Source organism: Camelus dromedarius, chromosome 14, assembly GCF_036321535.1.
Source record: "Camelus dromedarius isolate mCamDro1 chromosome 14, mCamDro1.pat, whole genome shotgun sequence".
NCBI lineage: Eukaryota > Metazoa > Chordata > Mammalia > Artiodactyla > Camelidae > Camelus > Camelus dromedarius.
This window is the reverse complement of record NC_087449.1, coordinates 69,365,038-69,383,322: the sequence shown is the minus strand read 5'-3', so window position 1 is coordinate 69,383,322 and position 18,285 is coordinate 69,365,038. Positions and strand designations below refer to the sequence as shown.

The window sequence follows — 18,285 nt, the reverse complement described above, 5'->3', positions numbered from 1 at the left end:
CCGAGGGGGGCCGGAATGGCAGGATGGGGCCCCCTCTTTGCCCCTGGTCCTTCCTGTGTCTGAATCTGTGGCTGCAGTAGAGCCTCACCTTGCTTTCCGTTTGGCTGAAATTCATTAACTGCCAGGAAATCATGGATTTCCAAACCCAGCTTTTCCCACAACCTTCCACTTAGCAGAGAAAATCAAATTGATGCAAGCAAGTAACGAGAAACAGCTCCCAAGGACTGCTGAGAAGCCAGGCTGTCCGCGCTCTCGACGTGGCTGGTGGCCCACGTCACGGGGTTATTTGCAGGCGCCCTGAGGCTCACTCCAGGTGCCATGGGCCAGGTGTTGCAGTGGTGGGTACTCTGCAGCTTTCCAAGAGTGCCTTTGGATAATTCTCAGAAGGAGTGAGTCCTCAGGCCCACGGTGGATCCAGCGCAAATGAGCTGCCAGGTGCCTGGCTGCCTTCCAGGCCAGGCTCTCGTTAAACGGGGCCTTTGCGAGGATACAGCCCCCGAGAGCGTCACTGGTGGCCTGTGGCTTCTCCTTAAAAGAGAAGGGACTCGTGTTGTGGAAACCCCATGCACCGCCAGGAACCGGGGGTCCTGCTGGGGGCCTGGAGGCAGGAGGAGGTGGGGCAGGTCCTTGTCACCAAGGGGGTCAAGCTGGTGCTAGGGGCGGGCGGCTGGGTGAGCCGCTGGAGTCACGGAAGGTGCCACCTGTGCCAGCCCTCTGCGCCCTCACCCCACGTCTGCCGGGCAGCAGCGCGGGCGTCACGTAAGTGAGCAAGGGGCCACGCCACAGCTCGCAAGCTCCACCGTGAAAGGAACAGGTGGAAGGACTGTCGAGATGTGTGAATTAGTCACTAATGAGGAAAATTAGGAAATTTGCTGAAGCATAAAAAATGAGAAGTCCAGAGAAAGAAGACAAATGGGTGGGGAGCGATCCCCTCCCCCACCCCCCGGCCCCCACCGTGTGCTTCCAAACTCTGGTTGAGACCCCACTGAAATACAGCTCTGACGGCTGGGTTAATAGGAAGAAATTGTTTTAAAATGTAGAGATGATTAATTGGATTAACGTGCCAAAATGGTTGAAGTGGTGTCGGGGAGCGGTGGGGGCTGGTGTTTCCTGGGCCACCTGCCACCGCCCCGCCCGGGACAAGTGCCCCGCAGGGGTCGTGTCCCTGGTCCCACTCGGACTCTGACAGGTGGGCCCTGTCATCTCTGCAAGTGCGTCGTCCAGCCAACGCCGAGCCTGGGAAGCGGCCCTCGCCCTCTGCCCATCCCCCTCCCGGTGGCCAACCCCTTGGGTTCAAGGACCTGGAATGGGACCATTTTGGGGGAGCTCACAACTGCTGCCGGTGGGTCTGCGGTCACAGAGCTGAGCTGTCCGCGTAAGACGGAAACCCCCAGGACCCGTCTGTGATGTCCCTGCCTCGGGGTCTCACAACCCTGCCGTTCAGACCCCTCCCTTCGGACACAGTCCTCTCTCACCTTGGTCCTGATCTGAGTGGGGGCACTTGGCGCAGCACGGAGAGACTTTCCTGCTCATTCTTATCAAGAAAACCCAAGTTTGGGACCTCAGGAGCAAGTCAGCTTCATGAAAGTCAGGCGTCTGAGGTCTGCACATTTCACCCGCCCGTCTGAGTCGGGGGGACCTGCGCTCCGGGCTCAGAGCCAGACCAGAGGCCGCAGCTCATCAGACCTGGCTTTCAGTCCCAAAGCCACCCCTGCGGCAGGTCTGGCTTCCCAGCGCCTCAGTTTCCGGATCTGTAAAGTGGGTAACAGTGGGCCTCGATGCTGGGCTGTCTCGGGGAACACGCAGGGTCACTGGTGCCGACCTCCGGGCAGGCACACTGGTGCTGGCCACCGCCCAGACGAGGTGGGTGACAGAGTAAAGCTGCAACCGAGGAAGAAAACCGAGGGCCAAGGCGGGATCTCGGGGGGCGGGAGGGAAGGGCCGGGAGCCGGCTCCTGCCCCTGGCGCCTCCCAGAGCCGCTCTTGGGCGGCGGGTCCCGGCCAGCCGCGCTCGGGTCAGCAGCGCGCTAACGCCTTTGTCAGGGTGATTAATAGTGGTGGGGACCGTCGTTAATTCACTGCCTAATGACTGCGGCCCGCGCGCGCCGCGTAATCGGGTGATGTATGTGGAGAGCGCCCACCTCATGGCAGAGGTGAAAATCATTTCGACAAGTCAAATATTGTCACAGGGAACAAATGGCTCTCCCTGTTAATAAAAATTAATGAATTTTTTTCTCTTTCTTTTTTTTTTTTTCCTCACCACTGACCTGCTAAATGAAGCTGCGGAGTGGCTGAGCTGGGGGTCGGGCTTGGCGGAGTCGAGCACTTTATTTGATGGTTAAAACTATAAATGTCTTTATCTGGACAGGAAGAGGTCGGCGGGGCCTGGGTGGGTGCCGGGTTGGTGGTGGCTGAAGCTGGAGGCTACTCTGGGGGGGAGTGGGAGACGTGGGCACCCCTCCCAGGGTCTGCAGGCTGTGGGGTTGCTGGAGAGGGGCTGTGGCTGCCGCAGGCTCTCTGGCCCAGAGGACGGGGTGCCCCCAGCTGACCCCTCGTCCCTCCTGTCTGCAGCATTAGGGAGGGGAGCAGAGGGAACTAGGGGACCGTGCGGTAACAAAGGGAGGGTCTTCCTGGCCCCCCAAAAGCTGACGCACAAGAAGGCAGTACTTTCCTGTGGGGTACCCGGGTGGCCCTGAGTCCCCAGTCCTGGCCTCCGAGGGGCCTTGAAGGGGCTCAGCCTGAGCAACTCCCCACTCCTGGTGGTACAGGGTGGAGGGCAGGGCAGGGAGCTAGGCAGCCTCAGGGGAGGGAGGGCAGGGGCGGAGGACCTTTGCCCACCACTGGCCACCCCATCCCCAGGGCTGGAGGCAGATGCACACTGCGGATCCCTCCTCTGGCCCAATTATTCTGAGCAGCCAGAGCTGCTGGGAGGCCTAACCTCCCTCTGTCTGCAGCAGAGCCCGCGAAGCAGGCGTCCAGGAGGAAGGGATCTTGCCTCCCAAATGCCTGGCTGATGATGTCTAAGCAGGCCCGTCTCCTCCCCTGCCCACCTGCCTGGAGCCTGGCCCCTCCTGCAGCCCAGGACCCCAGGGAGGCACCCTCCACCTGCTCTCTTCCTTGGGCCATTTCTGTTTGGGACAGCCTGTCTGCTTGCGTGCTGAGTTGCATGGCCTGTGAATGGAGCCCCCAGCGGGGCTGGTGGGAACTGAGTAGTAGAGAACCATGCCCGCAGATAGAGTGGTGTCAAGGTGCTTGCTCAGGGGTAACCCGTTCTCCTCAGCAGTGCTGCCCAGATGGGAGGAGACACGGCGGAGAGCAGACACCACCAGGCGCATCCTCTCCCCTGCACGCGCCCCAGAGCCCGAGCCGCCCTGGATGTCCTGCTCTGGTGGCAGCCCCCAGGGCCCACCTGCAAAGCCTCCCTGGGACCTCGGCCTCGTCCCCCCCAAACCCTCTGCACCCTGCTGGCCCGCAGCCAGCAGAGGTGGCCGTCCCTCAGTGTGCCTGTGGGTGCTGGGGTCCCTTCCCCACCCGCATCCCGCCCAGGCCGCCCTCCGCAGCCTGAGCAAGCCACACCCCTTCTGGGCTCCTCCTCCTCCACCTGTTCGGTCCATGGCCCTCGGGCCCTGCGGCCTCAGCAAAGCTGGCTGACCCGGAGAGGAGCCGGAGGACCCTCCAGTGGAGGAGGCCACCCCCGTCTCCACGTCCCCCAGAGCCGAGCTTGGATGAGGTGTCCCCAGATCCCAACTCCCCCGGCTGCCCTCAGCCCCAGAGAGCAAAGCCCCACTCTCTGGGGGGCCTCCAAGGCCGCCCCCTCCAGCGAAATGGGGTCCCCACCGTCTGAGAGGTGCACGTGAGCACGGCTGGGGCTGTGGTGCACCTCACGAGGCTGGGGGCCACCTGGCAATCACACGGTGACCGTGCGGGGAGCGGCGTCCTCACAGGCGTGTGCGCTGGCTCTCTGAACCTCCTGGCGGGCTGGACACCCCGCCATTTACGGGGCTTGGGGGCTGAGGTCCAGAGAGCATCCAAGGCTTACCGGCAGGAGAGCCTGTCTGTGTTTGTAGGACCCGAGAGTCAGTCAGGACGGCGCGGGAGGGAGACCCCGGGGTCTGGGTGAGGGCCGACAGCGGGAAGCCAGTTTCCCTTTGGGCAAACAGCCCGTGAGAACCTTCTTTCTGGGGGGTTCTGGTGGTGCTCAAAGCACCGTGGACTCAGATCCTGGCATGCCTGCTCTCACAGCAGCACTCCTCACGATTGCAGAGAAGGTGAGAGCAACCCCAGGGTCTGTCGTCAGACGAACAAACAAAACAATGTGGTCCCCCCGCACAATGGAATATCATTCAGCCTTAAAAAGGGAGGAGGTTCTGACACCTGCCACATGAGTGGCCCTCGGGAACCACCCACTGAGCACAGTAAGCCAGTCGCAGAAGGACCAGTCCTTCCGCGTCCCACCTCTGTGAGGTTCCCGGAGGAGTCAGAGTCACTGAGACAGGAAGCAGGAGGGTGGGGGCCGGGGGCTGGGGAGGGGCGGGGAGTGAGTGTTTCGTGGGGACATTTTCAGTTTGGGAAGATGAGAAGGTTCTGGAGGTGGCGGTGGGGCTGGTTGCACAGCACTGTGAAACGTGATCAATGCCCCTGAGCTGTGCCCTTGAAAACGGTTGAGGTGGTAAATGTTATGTTGTGTGTGTTTTATCTCAGTTTTTTGAAAAGCACACTGGCGTTGCCAGATGTGAGGTTACAGGGATGGTGTGGAGCGTACACCTCCCTCGATATCGGAGGGGGTCTTGGGGCCCGGGACCCCTCTGGTGCGTGAGGGACACCCCCACTGGCCGCCAGCTCACACAGTGCTTAGCGCAGGGGCCAGGGTGAGTCAGCTGTGATTTAGAAGAAAAACAGTGAGATTTGAGCAATCCGTGGGCTACCTCGCTGCCCCGGGGGCTTGGGGAAGTGGTATATTAACCAAGGAATAAAAGCAGAGGAAGAAAAAAGGCCAAATCACATCTCTCTGAAACAAAGAGGCTTTTTACCAGGAACAAGCCTTGATAAAAATTACAGTGGCATCGCGAGTCATTCAGAGCCTGCCCGGGGCGATGGAGGCAGTGAGGAAATAGGGGGTGCGGGGCCTGAAATAGGCATGCCGCCGTCCCCTGAGCATCGCGCGGGGAAATAATCGTCTTAGAATAATGCGCTGGCTTTAAGTAGGGCCAGGTGGTCTGGGCTGCAGGCAGAGCCCCTCGCAGCCCTGCGTCAGCTCGGCTGGACAGTGGGGGTCTAGGGTGGGGTGTCCCTGAGCAGCCCCGCGGCGTGGGGGCCAGGCTGCTGGCAGGGTCCTGAGGAGGGCGCGGGGGTCCGTGGGAGGTCCCCCCAGGGCTCACCGCCTGCCTCGCGAGTGGTGGGGGCAGCGGCGAGGGGACAGGAGCAGCTCCTGGTTCCCTGTCTTGCCTCTCAGTTCTCTCAGAGCCGCGGGCTGGCCAGGGAGGTGACTCTGACCTTGAGGTCGGCTGAGCTTGGCAGCGGCCGGCGAGCAGCTGAAGACTCGCCTGCAGGACGGGCCGCACCGCGGGCTCTGGGGGCCCCTGCTCAGGCCCCAGTCCCAGCAGAGGGCTCGCCTGGTCCTTCCTCCTCTGGGTGTCAGTTTCTTCACCCGCGAGACGGGTGGACCGTGACCTGCTCCTCGGTGCTGCGGACAGACGAGGAGCAGAGGGGCAGGTGGGGGCTTCCGGTGGGGAGCCTGGGGGCTGAAAGCAGCCCCGGGGCCACATTCCGCCGCTGGTCAGGGCCCTCCAGCCTTGCTCTCTGCACCTGCTTCTTTGTGTCTGCAACAAAGTGCCCCAAACCAGGGGCCTTAAAGCAGCAGACAGTGCTGGAGGCCTGCGCTGTTGCGTGGCCCTCCTCCCCCGAGCGTCTCTCTGTGTGTCTCGTCCCCCTGGTCTTATCAGGACACCCGCCACTGGGCCAGGGCCGCCCCGATGACCTCATCTTGGTGTGATCACAGCCACAAAGGCCCTCTTTCCAAATCAGGTCACAGTCACAAGTACGGGGGGTTGGAGCATCACCATATCTTTCGTGGGGACGCAGTTCGAGCTGTAACAGCCTCGGGAGCTGCACGAGCCACCCCGGTGACATTCTGGTGACAGCAGACAGTGAGGCCAGCGGGGCCCCCGCCGAGCCAGGGGTCTGCATCCGCCAGCGCCAGCTCCCTGGTTGACACAAAAGAAGTGCCTGCCTGTGGCAGTGGCCAGGAGCGTGCCGCTGTCTCGTTGGGATGGGGCGCGGCGGGGGGTGGGGGTGGGGGCTGCACCTTTGTCCGGGAGGTTTCCACACCTCGGGCCCTTGCAGGGGCGGCAGGGGTTGGGCCAGTGAGAGAGACGCCGGGCGGCGCCACCCTGACCTCCCCAGGCCCTAATGGCATTTCAGCCCCATCGGCCCCACAGCTGGGACGCGCCGCCCTCTGGTCCCTGTGGGCCAGATCCCCGGCGGGGGTTTGGGGATATGAACAGCCACTGACTAGTATTAATATTCAGCATGTTTGCGGGAACGTCTTTCCTCGGCGCTGTTAATCTGCTTTGGTGATGATAGCCGTGCTGATCCCTGGGCTCGGCTCGGCGCTGCTGGGCGCTGGCGGAGGCGGGGAGCCGGCGAGCAGCGGTGTGGCGGTGGCCACAGTCCGGGCAGCTTGGTCAGGCAGCGGGACCCAGGCGGTGCGGCTCCCGGCACGCTGTCCTGGAGTGAAGGCGTGTTGTTCCTGTCTTAAGCCAAGGCCCGTGGCAGGGGAGAGGCCACCGCATGCTGTGGTTGATTAAAGGCTGGGGGACAATCCCCAAGTTTCTCTTTCGAGCAAACCGTTTCCCGAAGTGGCTCTGCGGCCCGAGAGCCCGTCCACTGAGGAGGGGGTGTCCCCTCACCTGTTGCACTGGACAGAAAAGTGTCTGCACAGAAATCTTCAGTTCGAAATAAGAGCATCTCATTTCACCACTTTATCCGGTGGCTTCCGTAGACCCAGCTCAACTGAGTGTGTCCGTCCGTCCCTCTGTCTCCCCTCTCCGGCTCCCAGCAGTGGCTGAGATGATCCTCGTGACAGTCACAGATCACGGGCCTTTGTAGGCTCTGGGGTGTGGGGAACTGTGGGGGGTCTCCGGGGGGCACGGTGCACGGCACTCCTCCCCGCTGGGTTCAGGACGTAAAACAAGGGTCCGGAACCAAAGTCCCACCTTGTTTCTCCAAAAAGGCTCAGGTGGAAGGTGAGAGGGCCAGGTGGGCCTGTGGCTGAACCCCAGAATCACAGATGTGCCACCCCACCCGCGAATGCTGGAGCAGGCAGGCCACCTGGCGCAGCGGGAGAGAAGGCGGCCCTCTTCCAGGAGCTGGGGGCTGGGCCAGGCAAGCCCGAGTCTTGGCTCAGATTAACCAGACTCAGGATTCCTGTTCACGGGGCTTCACCCTCAGGGCTGGAAAGTCAAGTCGGGTGAGGGTTTCCTCTTTCCACCTATCTCATTAAAAATTGCCCTCCAGATTGTCCTGCCCACCCCATCCCTCCACCATCCACCATTTCCATCCCCCCACCGTCCCTCTACCTTCCCCCACCATCTACCATCATCCTCCCATCCTTCGTCCATCCACCATCCATCTACCCATTCATTCATCTTCCTACTCATCTTTCCATCCACCCTCTCATCCATCCATCTATTCATCTATTCATCCATCTACCCATCCGTCCATCCACCATTCATCCACCCATTCATCCATCCACTGTCCATCCACCATTCGTCCACTCATCCATTTATCTACCATCCACCATCCAGCCACCAGCCACCATCCACTCATCCTTCATTCATCCATCTACCATCCACCATCCAGCCACCAGCCACCATCCACTCATCCTTCATTCATCCATCTACCATCCACCATCCACCATTATTCTACCACCCATCTACCCATTCATTCATCTGCCACCAACCACCATCCATCCATCCACAGTCCAATATCCACCATTATTCTGCCATTCATCCACTCATCCATTTATCTATCATTCACCATCCCTCCACTGTCCACCATCCTTCATTCATCTACCATCCGTCTACCCACCCATTCATCCAGTATCAACCACCATCCATCCGTCCACTTTCCACCTGCCCATCCATTTATCTACCATCCACCATCCATCCACTATCCACCGTCCATCCACCGTTAATTCATCCATCCACCAGCCACCCATCCATCTACCTATTCATCCATCTTCATACTCATCTCTCCATTCGTCCCCCCATCTGTTCATCTACATATCTATTCATCCACCTATCCATCTGTCCATCCATCCACCCACTCATCTATCCACCCACTGACCCATCCATCCACCCATAAATTTATCCATTCATTTCCTGTGTATCCTCTCTGGACATGAGGAAGGCCATCACTAAATGCCAGACACTTTTTAAGGTGTTTTCTCACCGCAGTGAGAACACTGAATTGTGTAATACAGGGTCTGAGAGCTTTAGGATCATGACCGTCTGAGAGGCTCCCAGCTGAGCCCTGACTAGCTGTCAGCCTTGAGCAAGTTCTTGCTCCCTGAACTTCCCTTCCATGATGTACAAAATGGGCAAAGTCACATCTCTGCCTCCCTTATGCGGCCTTGGCTAGAATCAGAGCAGCCACAGTGCTGGCAGCTGGCTCCCTGGGCCCCGTCACCTCCTGGGACACAGTGGCCAACAGAACTTCAGAGGAGACAGCGTTCTGACCGGGCCCACCTCCAGGTCCCTGATAGCTTTCAAAGGCTCTCCTGGACAGTTCCAGAACCGAGCGGCCACGCAGCCGCCCAGGGATTGCCCCCCCCCCCCGTCTTCGAGCTGTGACGGGGGCGTTGTCCCCCCACCGGGCTCACCTCTACTGCCACGTTTCTTTTATAAGCTGAACCGAGCTGAACTATAACTTTTAGATACTGCCTTTGCGAGGCCTGCTGGACCGAACCCTGCCTGGCCGTTGAACCTCCGGTTGGCCTTGGGGGTTGGGGCGTGCGGTGCTCTAGCCTGCCTCTCCCCGAGAGCGGCTGTGGTCTGGGGTCCTTGCTGCTGGTCGATGTGATGAGGACTTCAGACCTGGGCCCACACAGATCGGGGGCAGGGGGGGCGGCCCCTCCTGGCGGCCCCGCCTCCGTGCCCAGCGGCCTCTGCGTAGGGGGCTTCAAACTGAAAACACGTGAGAGGCGTGGCCAGGCCTGGTTGCACTGAGACACGACAGAGCGTTTCCCGGATGGTCAGTGGGTTCTCTCCCTCCTGGCGACCCCAGGGAGGGAGGAACGTGGACATACTGTTGCCGTGCATGGCCCATTTCACCCAAAAACCTCTTGAGTGAAAGCAGGCAGCTTGGTCTGGGGCTGGCCCCTTTCCCAGCCTCGGGAAGCCCCCTGGAAGCCCCCACAGCCCTGCACGGCCCTGGGATGAGCCGGGCCTGGACCGGGCTCTACCGGGACGCAGCTTCAGCAGGACCTCTTCCTTCCTTTGCTGGAAACAAACATGTGTGAGGCTGGAGGGGGTCACGGAAGTGTGATGAGGGTCGCTTTTCTCCTGCTAAGCAGTCCATCTTCGGACTTGTTTGGGATGCGTCAGGAAGTGGTGGACGGGGTGCTGGTCCAGGTTTGCGGGTACAGTTTGGAAGATTTCAGGAGACTCGGTGGTCCCTCTGGGTTGAGCCCCGTCTCCCCGGCACGCACTATGACCACGTGGGCACTTCAGATGGACGAGGCCACGCCTCACCCTGGCTGAGCCACCGGGGGCCCTCCCCCCCAGGCTGGTCCAGTCCTGCTCAGGCTCAGGTCGGGCGGGTCTGGGTGGGACCCAGGGACTGCAGCCCTGCAAGTGCCCTGGGCGGTCGGGCTCAGAGGTCGCTGGGTGTGGAATTGCCAGGGAAGCTCCCGGCTTGGGGCCTGCTCTGTGACCCGTGGGGCTCCAGCAAGGGGGTGGCTTGAAAAGTTGGAGAGCGGCCCGACCTGACCAGGGCGTGTCCCTGACTGGGGAGGACGTCTGTGACAATTTTCAGCCCCGAATACGTTCGTAGAGAGAGATGTGGTGGTCAGGAGCTTTGGGGAAGAAACTGAGCCCCGTGCCTGGGCCTGGCCGTCACACCACCCGCCGCAGGGCTGCCAGCGCTGCCCGGGGAGGGCGCGTTGATTCGAATTTACACGGAGAAGGTCTCCGCTCCGGAAGGCGGCGGGGCCTCTGGGTCTGTGCGGTGACCCGGCCAGCCGTGGAGGGCAGGGCGGACCCGTGCAGCCAGGAAGCAGGCGGCCACCCGGGCCAGGCGGCTGGCAGCCCGCGCGTCCTCACTGGGCAGGGCCGAGCATCCCAGGTCCATGGGGAGTGGGCGAAGGCCGAGGGCACAGGACCAGCTGGCCTCGCAGGGCCTGGCGGAGTCGGCCTCAGACCGTCCTTGCCGTGAGGGCTCTGTCAGCAAACCGAGTTCACGTCCAGCACAGCCGCTGGCTCGGGAGCCACAGCTGGGGCCCGAGGCTCCGTCCTGGGCAGCTCCCAGGGGCCCCTCTGCTCCTCTCTCTTCTGAGGGCCTCTTCTCCCCTGTGTGGGGGACAGCGATGCCCTTAGCATCAAGTCAGCAGAGGACAACTTGCTTTTGACCCACTGACCCCATGAGGACCGTCGGACAGGCTGTCGCGGCGGGGGGCGGGGGCGGGGGGCGCGCGGGCCCACAGGTAAAGCCGCCTCGTCCCCCAGGCCAGCCCCCTCCAGGCCAGCCTGATGGTCCCTGAGCCTCCACAGCCCCACTCCCCACGGGTTCACACGCCCACCTTCATTGCCAAACCCAGATGAGTGGGTGAGATAGGGTTTAGCCAGAAAGAAAACCAGGCCTGGAGGGGTTTTCAGGTTTGCCCCCGCGTGGGGCTGGTTTTTCTCCTCTGGGGGCGGAAGGGGGCGTCTCACAGGTGCGGGCCCGCGGCGGAAGGAAGCTCTGCTGGCGTCTGTGGGGCGAAGCCCAGCCAGCATCGGGCAGAACTCACCTCCGCGCCGTTTTCAAAGTGACCAGGTGGCCTCCTCCGAGCACACCGTGTCCTGTGCCCGGCGTCTCTGCCCCGGTGGCCGTGGGGTGACGTGGAGCACCCCACCCCAATGAGAAGCCCCTCTGAGCCGGTGGTTCTGGAGGGCAGCCTGCCAGCCGGGGGCTGGAGTCTGGGCACCAGGGCCCCGGGACAGGGCTGGCACACGCTTCTGAGTGCAGGGAGCCAGGCTACCGGGGTGGGGGCTCCCCCTGCTCTGCCCCTCGCTGGGGACTGCGCGCGAGCTCCCTGGGCCTCTGTTTCGCCGTCACTAAGGTGGGCTGCCCAGGAGGCAGGTGCTCTGGGGGAACAGGGGGGCGGGCCGGGCCGTTTCTGGGGCCCCGCCCGTCGGGCCTGACTGTACCTTGCTGGTCCCTTGTGTCCCCCGCGGGCCCGAGCTGGCCCTGCTACTGCTTTGCCCACCCCGCCGGGTGGGCCTCCCTCAGGACTGGCCTCCCGGCTCCTGGGGCCCTCCTGAGGTGCCGCGTGGTGCCTCCAGCAGCTTTCAGGGTCCAAGGAGCCCAGCGGAGCCTCCCAGGAAGGGCCCAGATTTGGGCAGATTGAGTGATCCCCTTTAAGCCCTGCTCACCGCCCGGGGTCTGCACCCCTCGGCGCCCTCCCTGGAGGCCGGGCCAGCACTGACAACCTGCCCTGGAATGCTAGCATCTGTGGGCTTTTAGGAAGGAACACCGAAGCGTCGTCTTCTGGTAGCGGCCAGTCTTGGGAGGCACATATGATGTCACGTCCACCATGACACCCGCATCTCCGCAGGCTGCACTGGGACACCCCCTGGGCCCCTCCCGGCCCGTAGACGGTGGGGGGGCGGCCGCAGAGGGACCCTCTCCTCCCTTCCTCTCAGAGGTCTCCAGGCAGAGGGCAGCAATGTCGCCCCCGCCTCAGGCCTGTTGTCAGGATTCATGGCCAACTCTCACACACAGACTCATCCGTGTGCGCACTCACACGGGCACACGTGCGTCCCACATCACCACACGCACACACTCACACATGTGTTGTCTCCCACACAGCCACTCACTCCCGGCTCCTGGGGCAGCCTGTTACCTCCGCTGGCGCCCTGCACGGTTTAATGGCTTCTCCTAAAAAGCCCACCACACGGTGAGGGAGGAACCGGAGGAAGCCCCGTGTTGACTCAGAGGACCCCCTCACGCTCCCCCGGCCGTGGACCAAGACTGAAATCCGCCCGGTCCCCGGGCTGCGAGCAGCCAGGAGCTGGCGCTCGGGGAAGGGCCTGTGGTCTTTACTCCCGGGTCCTGCCCCTCGAGATGCCGCTTGTCGGACCACAGCGGGGCCGTCTGCCCACGGGGACTCTACCGAGGGACCCTCCGCCGCCGCCGGCTGCGCACCCTCTCTCTCCAGCCCCTGAAATCCTGGCCATAGTTTCGACATTTGGATGCGGCTCTCTGGGGGCGGCGGGGTGCCTTCAGTTCGGGGGTCTGGGCGAGAGGTGGACAAGGCTGCAGCAGTAGGAGCAAGGAGACCCAGCCTACAGGGGCTTGGCCGGGGGCAGCTGGGGCCCTTCACGCCTCTGACCCGTTGGTGAGACCAGGTGGCCACCACTCACAGGGTGAGCCGTGTGTGACAGGGGCTTGGGCACGAAGTTCAGCAAGGGTGCCGCAGGTGTGCCCAGGCCCGAGCCCCGGGGCCGGGGCCCTCCTCCCGCCCCGTCACCGCCTGCACCCCTCCCCCCCCCCGCATTTATGATTGGGGTCGGTCTCCCGGAAGAACCTGGGGGGCTGATGGACTCAGCTGTGAACCCTGAGCCTAAAAACCCCAGTGAAGGTCCTCGGTCTCCCGACAAGTAAATAACACACGGTGACGTGGCCTGTGTTTCCAAGGTCATACAAAGCTCGCGTTCGTGGCACCGCACTCCGGCCGTCCTGAGAGCACCTGCTGGGACTGTGCCAGCCGTCACATGCCTGAGTGGCAGGGGCAGGGACCAGGGGCCACGACACCCACTCTCCAGAAAGGACCGCCAGCCCAGGGCCCAGAGCTCCTGCTGAGCTGGCCGACGCCGAGGGCCGCCTGGCTGCAGCACATGGCCGAGGGCAGATGGCTCAGGGTCCCCGGGGAGGCGGCCGTCTGCTTGTCCTGTGCACGGGCTCCAGCGGCTTGCTGTGGGGCCTCAGGGGCGGCTCACAGCACCCCCTTTCTCCACGTGCTCTCTGCACACTCTCGGGCCTCCTCCCAGCCCCGCCCCCGGGCAGTGGGCGCAGCAGAACCAGTCTGGGCTTTCCTGGCGGCTTCGGGCAATCACTTAACCCCGGTGACCGCGGTGGGGGTGGAGGCCCGCGAGGCACAGCGCTCCTTTAATCAGCAGGAAACACCACCTTTCTCTCCTAAGCTGTTTGCTCGGCCAGTAAATTAAACACGCCCTTCAAGCGTTGATTTTCCTCCCGCAGGTGAGGAGTTTTGGGAAGTAGAATTCAAACAGAAAACACACACACGCACACAAAAGCCCCAAAAGGAGCCCTGGGGTGGGTCCGCACGGGAGGGGGCACGACCTGCTCTGCCCGGCAGCCTGCACATGAGCGGCGTCCGCGGTCCTCGCCGTGCCGGGGGCCGGGCGTCGGGCCTGCCGGCCGGGGGTGCGCGGCCCTGCGCCGCCTCCAGCGAGCGCGTGTGCAGCCGGGGCCGGGGGTACGGGGGCGTTCTCCCAAACCGAGGCGGCCTCAGGCCTCGGGGTGGGGCAGGGGTGCGCCCGCTGCTGCTCTGCGGTTCCGTCCCTGAGAGGGTCCCACGAGTCAGAAAGGCACCGCCGGCCGCTTGGAACATCAGAATGACGTCTGCGAATGCGGCTAAATTAGTGTCATCCCCATGGCTTTTTCTCCCCCCAGGACTTTGTTTTCTTTTGAGAGAAAACATTTTGTTACTTCTCGAGCAGATCTGTTGGCAACGAGCACGAGGAATCTGAAGTCATTTTCCTTGCGCTTAAAAGTCCCCGTCTCCCTGGAGATGAGCGATTCGGCGGCCAACGTCTGGGAGCAGGGAGGCGGCCCAAGCCCGCGGCCAGAGTGACCACAGCGTTTGGGTCACTTTCTAAGGTTTTCAAACCAGTGCAGAAGGAGTGACTTGGGTGGAAGCATCTGGGTCAGAGGTCAGCTTCGGCCGGCCGCGCCCCCCACCCCGCCCTCCCCTCTGCCCCCCCCCACTTCTGAGTTCTTTACTTTTATTGAGGTGAAATTCACATCACGTAAAATCATTTGAAAGTGTGCAATTCAGTGGCATGGGGCTCACTCACAGGTGTGCAGCCACCACCTCTATTTCCAGGACATTCTGTTCTCCCAAAGGAGGCCCCACGCCCATCAGTCGGCCTCCCCTGCCCCCACCCCCGCCCCCACCGGTCTCGACTTGGTCCCTGTGGATTTGCCTGTCCTGGACGTTTCCCATGAACGGAGTCGCACCATGTGTGCCTTTTGTGTTTGGCTCCCTTCACTCAGCGTGGCGTTGAAGGCCTGTCCACGGTGCAGCCTGGGTCAGTGATCCTTTTTTAAAATAGTTGGATGACATTCCGTGGTGTGGATGGACCACATTGGTTGACCCTCTCCTCTGTGGATGGACACCTGGGCTGTTCCCCCCCGGTGGGGGCACTGCGGGTGACGCTGCTGCTGGTGTTCACCCACCTGTGTTCCTGTTTTCAATTCTGCGGGGGGACCCCGAGGAGTCAAGCTCGTTTCCTGACTGTCCAACCTGCTTGCCTGCCCTCTCTCCCCCACCGCCAACCTTTTATACCCCCTTCTGTGCCTCAGGCCGCCCTCTGGGGCCCTCCTAGGAGGCACGGTCCTGGCACTGACCGCCTCTTAGGCTGGGCCCCAAGGAGAGGCCCACACCAGACAGACAAGCTGGGGACCCTTTTGCTCAGCCCAGTGTCCTGCTCCCATGAGTCTCATCCTCATGACCCCAGCAGGCCTCTGTCCTAACCCGCCATGAGGTCCCTGGGGACTCCAGGAGCCCTCCCCGGGGCCCAGCTGTCCCTCCCGAGCTGCCCAGGTGTTGGGGCAAATTTCACAGTCCTCCCAGGAACCTGGGACTTGCCTCTGTCCTCTCACTTCCAAGGCTGCAGACGCAAACCGCAAGGCTTCTGGCATGAATGCTTCCCCTGTGGAAGGCGGGCACCTCCTTCCCTCCCTGCACGAGTGCAGAACGGGTCAGCATGTGCTCGGGCCGTGGCCTGGGGCCTCAAGGGCCCAGAGAGAACTCTGCATTGCTCCCGGGGCACCTGCTGGGATTTGGACCGTCCCTGGGGAGCCCCGAGCAGAGAGTGAGGGCTGCTCGGCCCGGACGGAGCAGAAGCCGTGTCCCCGGGGCAGAGGTGGCAGCCAGGTGGCCTCTGGGTCTCTGCAGCCCCAGGTTCTGTTCTGACCTATGTCCCCGGTGGTCCCCAAGCCTCGAGTGCTGGAGAGCTGGGCCCCAGAGCCTGACGCTGCCTTCTTTCCCCCAGGTGACGGCGACATTGTAAATAACATGTACGGGCCGGACCCTGACCTGCTGGCCGGCGAGAGCGCGGAGGACGAGACGGAGGACAGCGTCATGTCCCCCATCCCCATGGGGCCGCCGTCCCCCTTCCCCACCAGCGAGGACTTCACCCCCAAGGAAGGCTCGCCGTACGAGGCCCCCGTCTACATCCCCGAGGACATCCCCATCCCGCCGGACTTCGAGCTCCGTGAGTCCTCCATCCCGGGGGCCGGACTGGGGGTCTGGGCCAAGAAGAAGATGGAAGTCGGGGAGCGGTTCGGCCCTTACATGGTGGCGCCCCGGGCCACGCTGAAGGAGGCAGACTTCGGATGGGAGGTGAGCACCTTCGCGGGCGAGTGATTGATCGCGGCCACTAATCTTGTGTTCCATCTATTTATAAAGCTGGGCTGCGCAGCACCGCCTGAGGCAGGAGGCTGGTCGGAGAGAGCATTCGCATGTCACATTTCCCAGGCTCGCTTCGTCCTGCGTCCTGCAGCTTACAGGACGCGGCCCTGAGAACACCAGGGGCCTGGCGACGCCTGGCAGCCCCCGGGGCTGCGCCCGCCCTCTTCCCGGAAATGTGTCTTTAATGAGCTCATGTCTTAAAACACCCCGTGCTTCCCGTCTGGATCTTAGGTGCTAGGGCTGCAGTCTCGGCAGAACCCCGGAGATTGATGGGCTCTCCCAGGACAGGAGTCTCGAATCCGGGGAGAGCTCCTCAGACGGGAGCCCAGCTCCTGGCAGGAGCAGCCGCTCAGGGGCAGCTCGTGAAACACGCCTGGTGGCCTCACTGCCGCCACGGGCCTGGTGCGCGTCCAGGCCGCGGGCCTCCTGCCCAGCGTCCCCAGGTCCCCCAGTTCCGTCCCAGGACCCCTCACTTCTCAGATTAGTGGGGGCAAAGAGGGGAGTCTTTTGGTTTCAGTTTCCCTGACGATCTGGGCCTGGCTCAACCATCCTGGAGCCCGCATGTGGTCAGGAGAGGGGCGGTCAGTTAGGTGGGCGGGAGCCGACCTCCCCCAAGGTAGCCTTCCCTCTGGAGGCGTCCTGCTCCGGCCACGAGGGTCACTGGGCCCCAATTTGGGGGACTTTCAAGGGGGTCTCATGAGGACCGTGGGCCCCACACGAGTGGTCCTGGCCTTTCTGCCCTCCCCATGTAGCCAGTGTTCGGTGGTATTTCTGGCCAGGACACTGCCTGGATGGAAAATGCAAACACAAACCCAGATTCCTTCTGGGTGTTTCACAGCTTCCAAAAGTTCTTGGATGGGGGTCAGCTCCAGGAAGGGGTGAGCTGTCCACGGAGGGAAGAGGACCCTGTGTGGCCGGCAGCCGTGTCCCCTACGGGCGGACTAGGGCAGTGAGGGTCAGGGCAGCCAACTCGGTGGCTTTGGAGGAGTTCCCAAACTGGGTGTACTTCTGTGCTCTGTGTACAGAGAGGGGTGAACTTGGGTCTGTCTTTGCCGTCTCAAGAGTCTACGGTTTTGCACTGCTCCCTAGAGATGTGGGGTGCGCAGTGCATGGCCTCTTCCCTGCCCCCGGGAGGCTCCTGGCCCCCTAGAGCCCTGAGCATCTCCCCCGGGCCCGTCTGCTTTTGAAACCCCTTGTAAGGATCTCAAGGAGGCTGGCTGGGTCGGTGCGCATGCTGGTGGTGGTGGAAGCAGATCTGAGAGCCCTGCTCCCTGCACAAGGACACAAGTGTGTCCCCTCCAGCAGGCAGGTGGGGTGTGGTTCATGGTAACACATGGGGTGTGCACAGAGGGGACACAGAACCCCCTCCCCAGGTGCCAGCTGACAGCCCAAGCTCTCCAAAGGGCTTTGAAGGTTTAGAGCAGGGGGTGGCGGGGGGGGGGGTGGGTTGACCAGATGGACAAAGAAACAGGCCTGCCAAAATCCCCACTCAAATTGATGGAGGCCACATCTTGAAAGCTGGACTGTGTGAGTCTGTCGTCCCCGGGCAGCCGACTCAGTGTGCGAGCCTCTCAAGGTTGGGTCACCTGCAGAACGGGTGGGCCAGGTGGGGGAGAGGCCAGGTGAGGGGGTTGGGCGATGCGGGCCGCCCGGAGCACGTCGCGTGCTCTCGAGACCCACAGGGTCGCCCTCACAAAGAAGGAGAGCGTTTTCAGACACCCTGACAGGTGAGTGGTTCGGGCTGTGCGACGCTTTCTGCACGTGGCCTGTCCCGTGCTTCCGGCCCAGCTGGCCCGGAGGAAGGTAAGGGTGTTTGTGCCACGCACTCAGGGACGCCTGGACTGTTTAGCTAGGAGGGGCTTCAGACGTTGGAGGGTAAAGGACCCCGCAGGTAGCCCCGTGGGTGACCTTGAGGCAGCTTGGCTCTGGTCTCCTCTGCTGTGGCCTGTTTGCTCTATTTTTACAGAAACGGCCGTATCAGCGCCGCCCTGGGTGCCGGGCCTGGTACAGGCCGTGGCTGTTATCTGCCCGGCGCCTGTTGACTTTGTGATATTACTTCTCGTCCGGGTACGTGCGGGAGCGCGCCCCTCCTCGGCGCCTCCCGCCCCTGCAGTGGCTTTGTTCCTCGGCCGGGGTCCGGCCGCCGCCTCTCCGGCCGGCGCTCGGGGGTGTTTGCCTCCGTCCCGCGTGTGCCCCCGTCTTGCTCCAGACGCACCGGCCTTGTCTGTCTGACCCCGTTTTCTTGGCGAGTTCGGGCACCGCCCGCCCGCTCCGGGACCACCGCTGGGCTTCGCGGCCTCCCGTCTCGTCCAGCGCGGTCGGGGCAGCTGTTCATGGTCGAGCACCCAGCGCAGAATCGGGCGGGA

At 62.7% G+C, this 18,285-nt stretch overlaps 1 protein-coding gene across 3 annotated transcripts in view; it reads left to right on the top strand.

Annotated features, from left to right (window-relative positions):
* The window catches only part of PRDM16 (PR/SET domain 16), a 309,180-nt gene that overhangs the window by 86,737 nt on the left and 204,158 nt on the right, over positions 1 to 18,285 (top strand). For all 3 annotated transcript variants that reach the window (XM_064494153.1, XM_031463865.2, XM_064494154.1), the window contains exon 2: positions 15,501 to 15,850. In XM_064494153.1, coding sequence (XP_064350223.1) covers positions 15,501 to 15,850 — 350 coding nt within the window. The remainder of the gene's footprint in view (positions 1 to 15,500; positions 15,851 to 18,285) is intronic.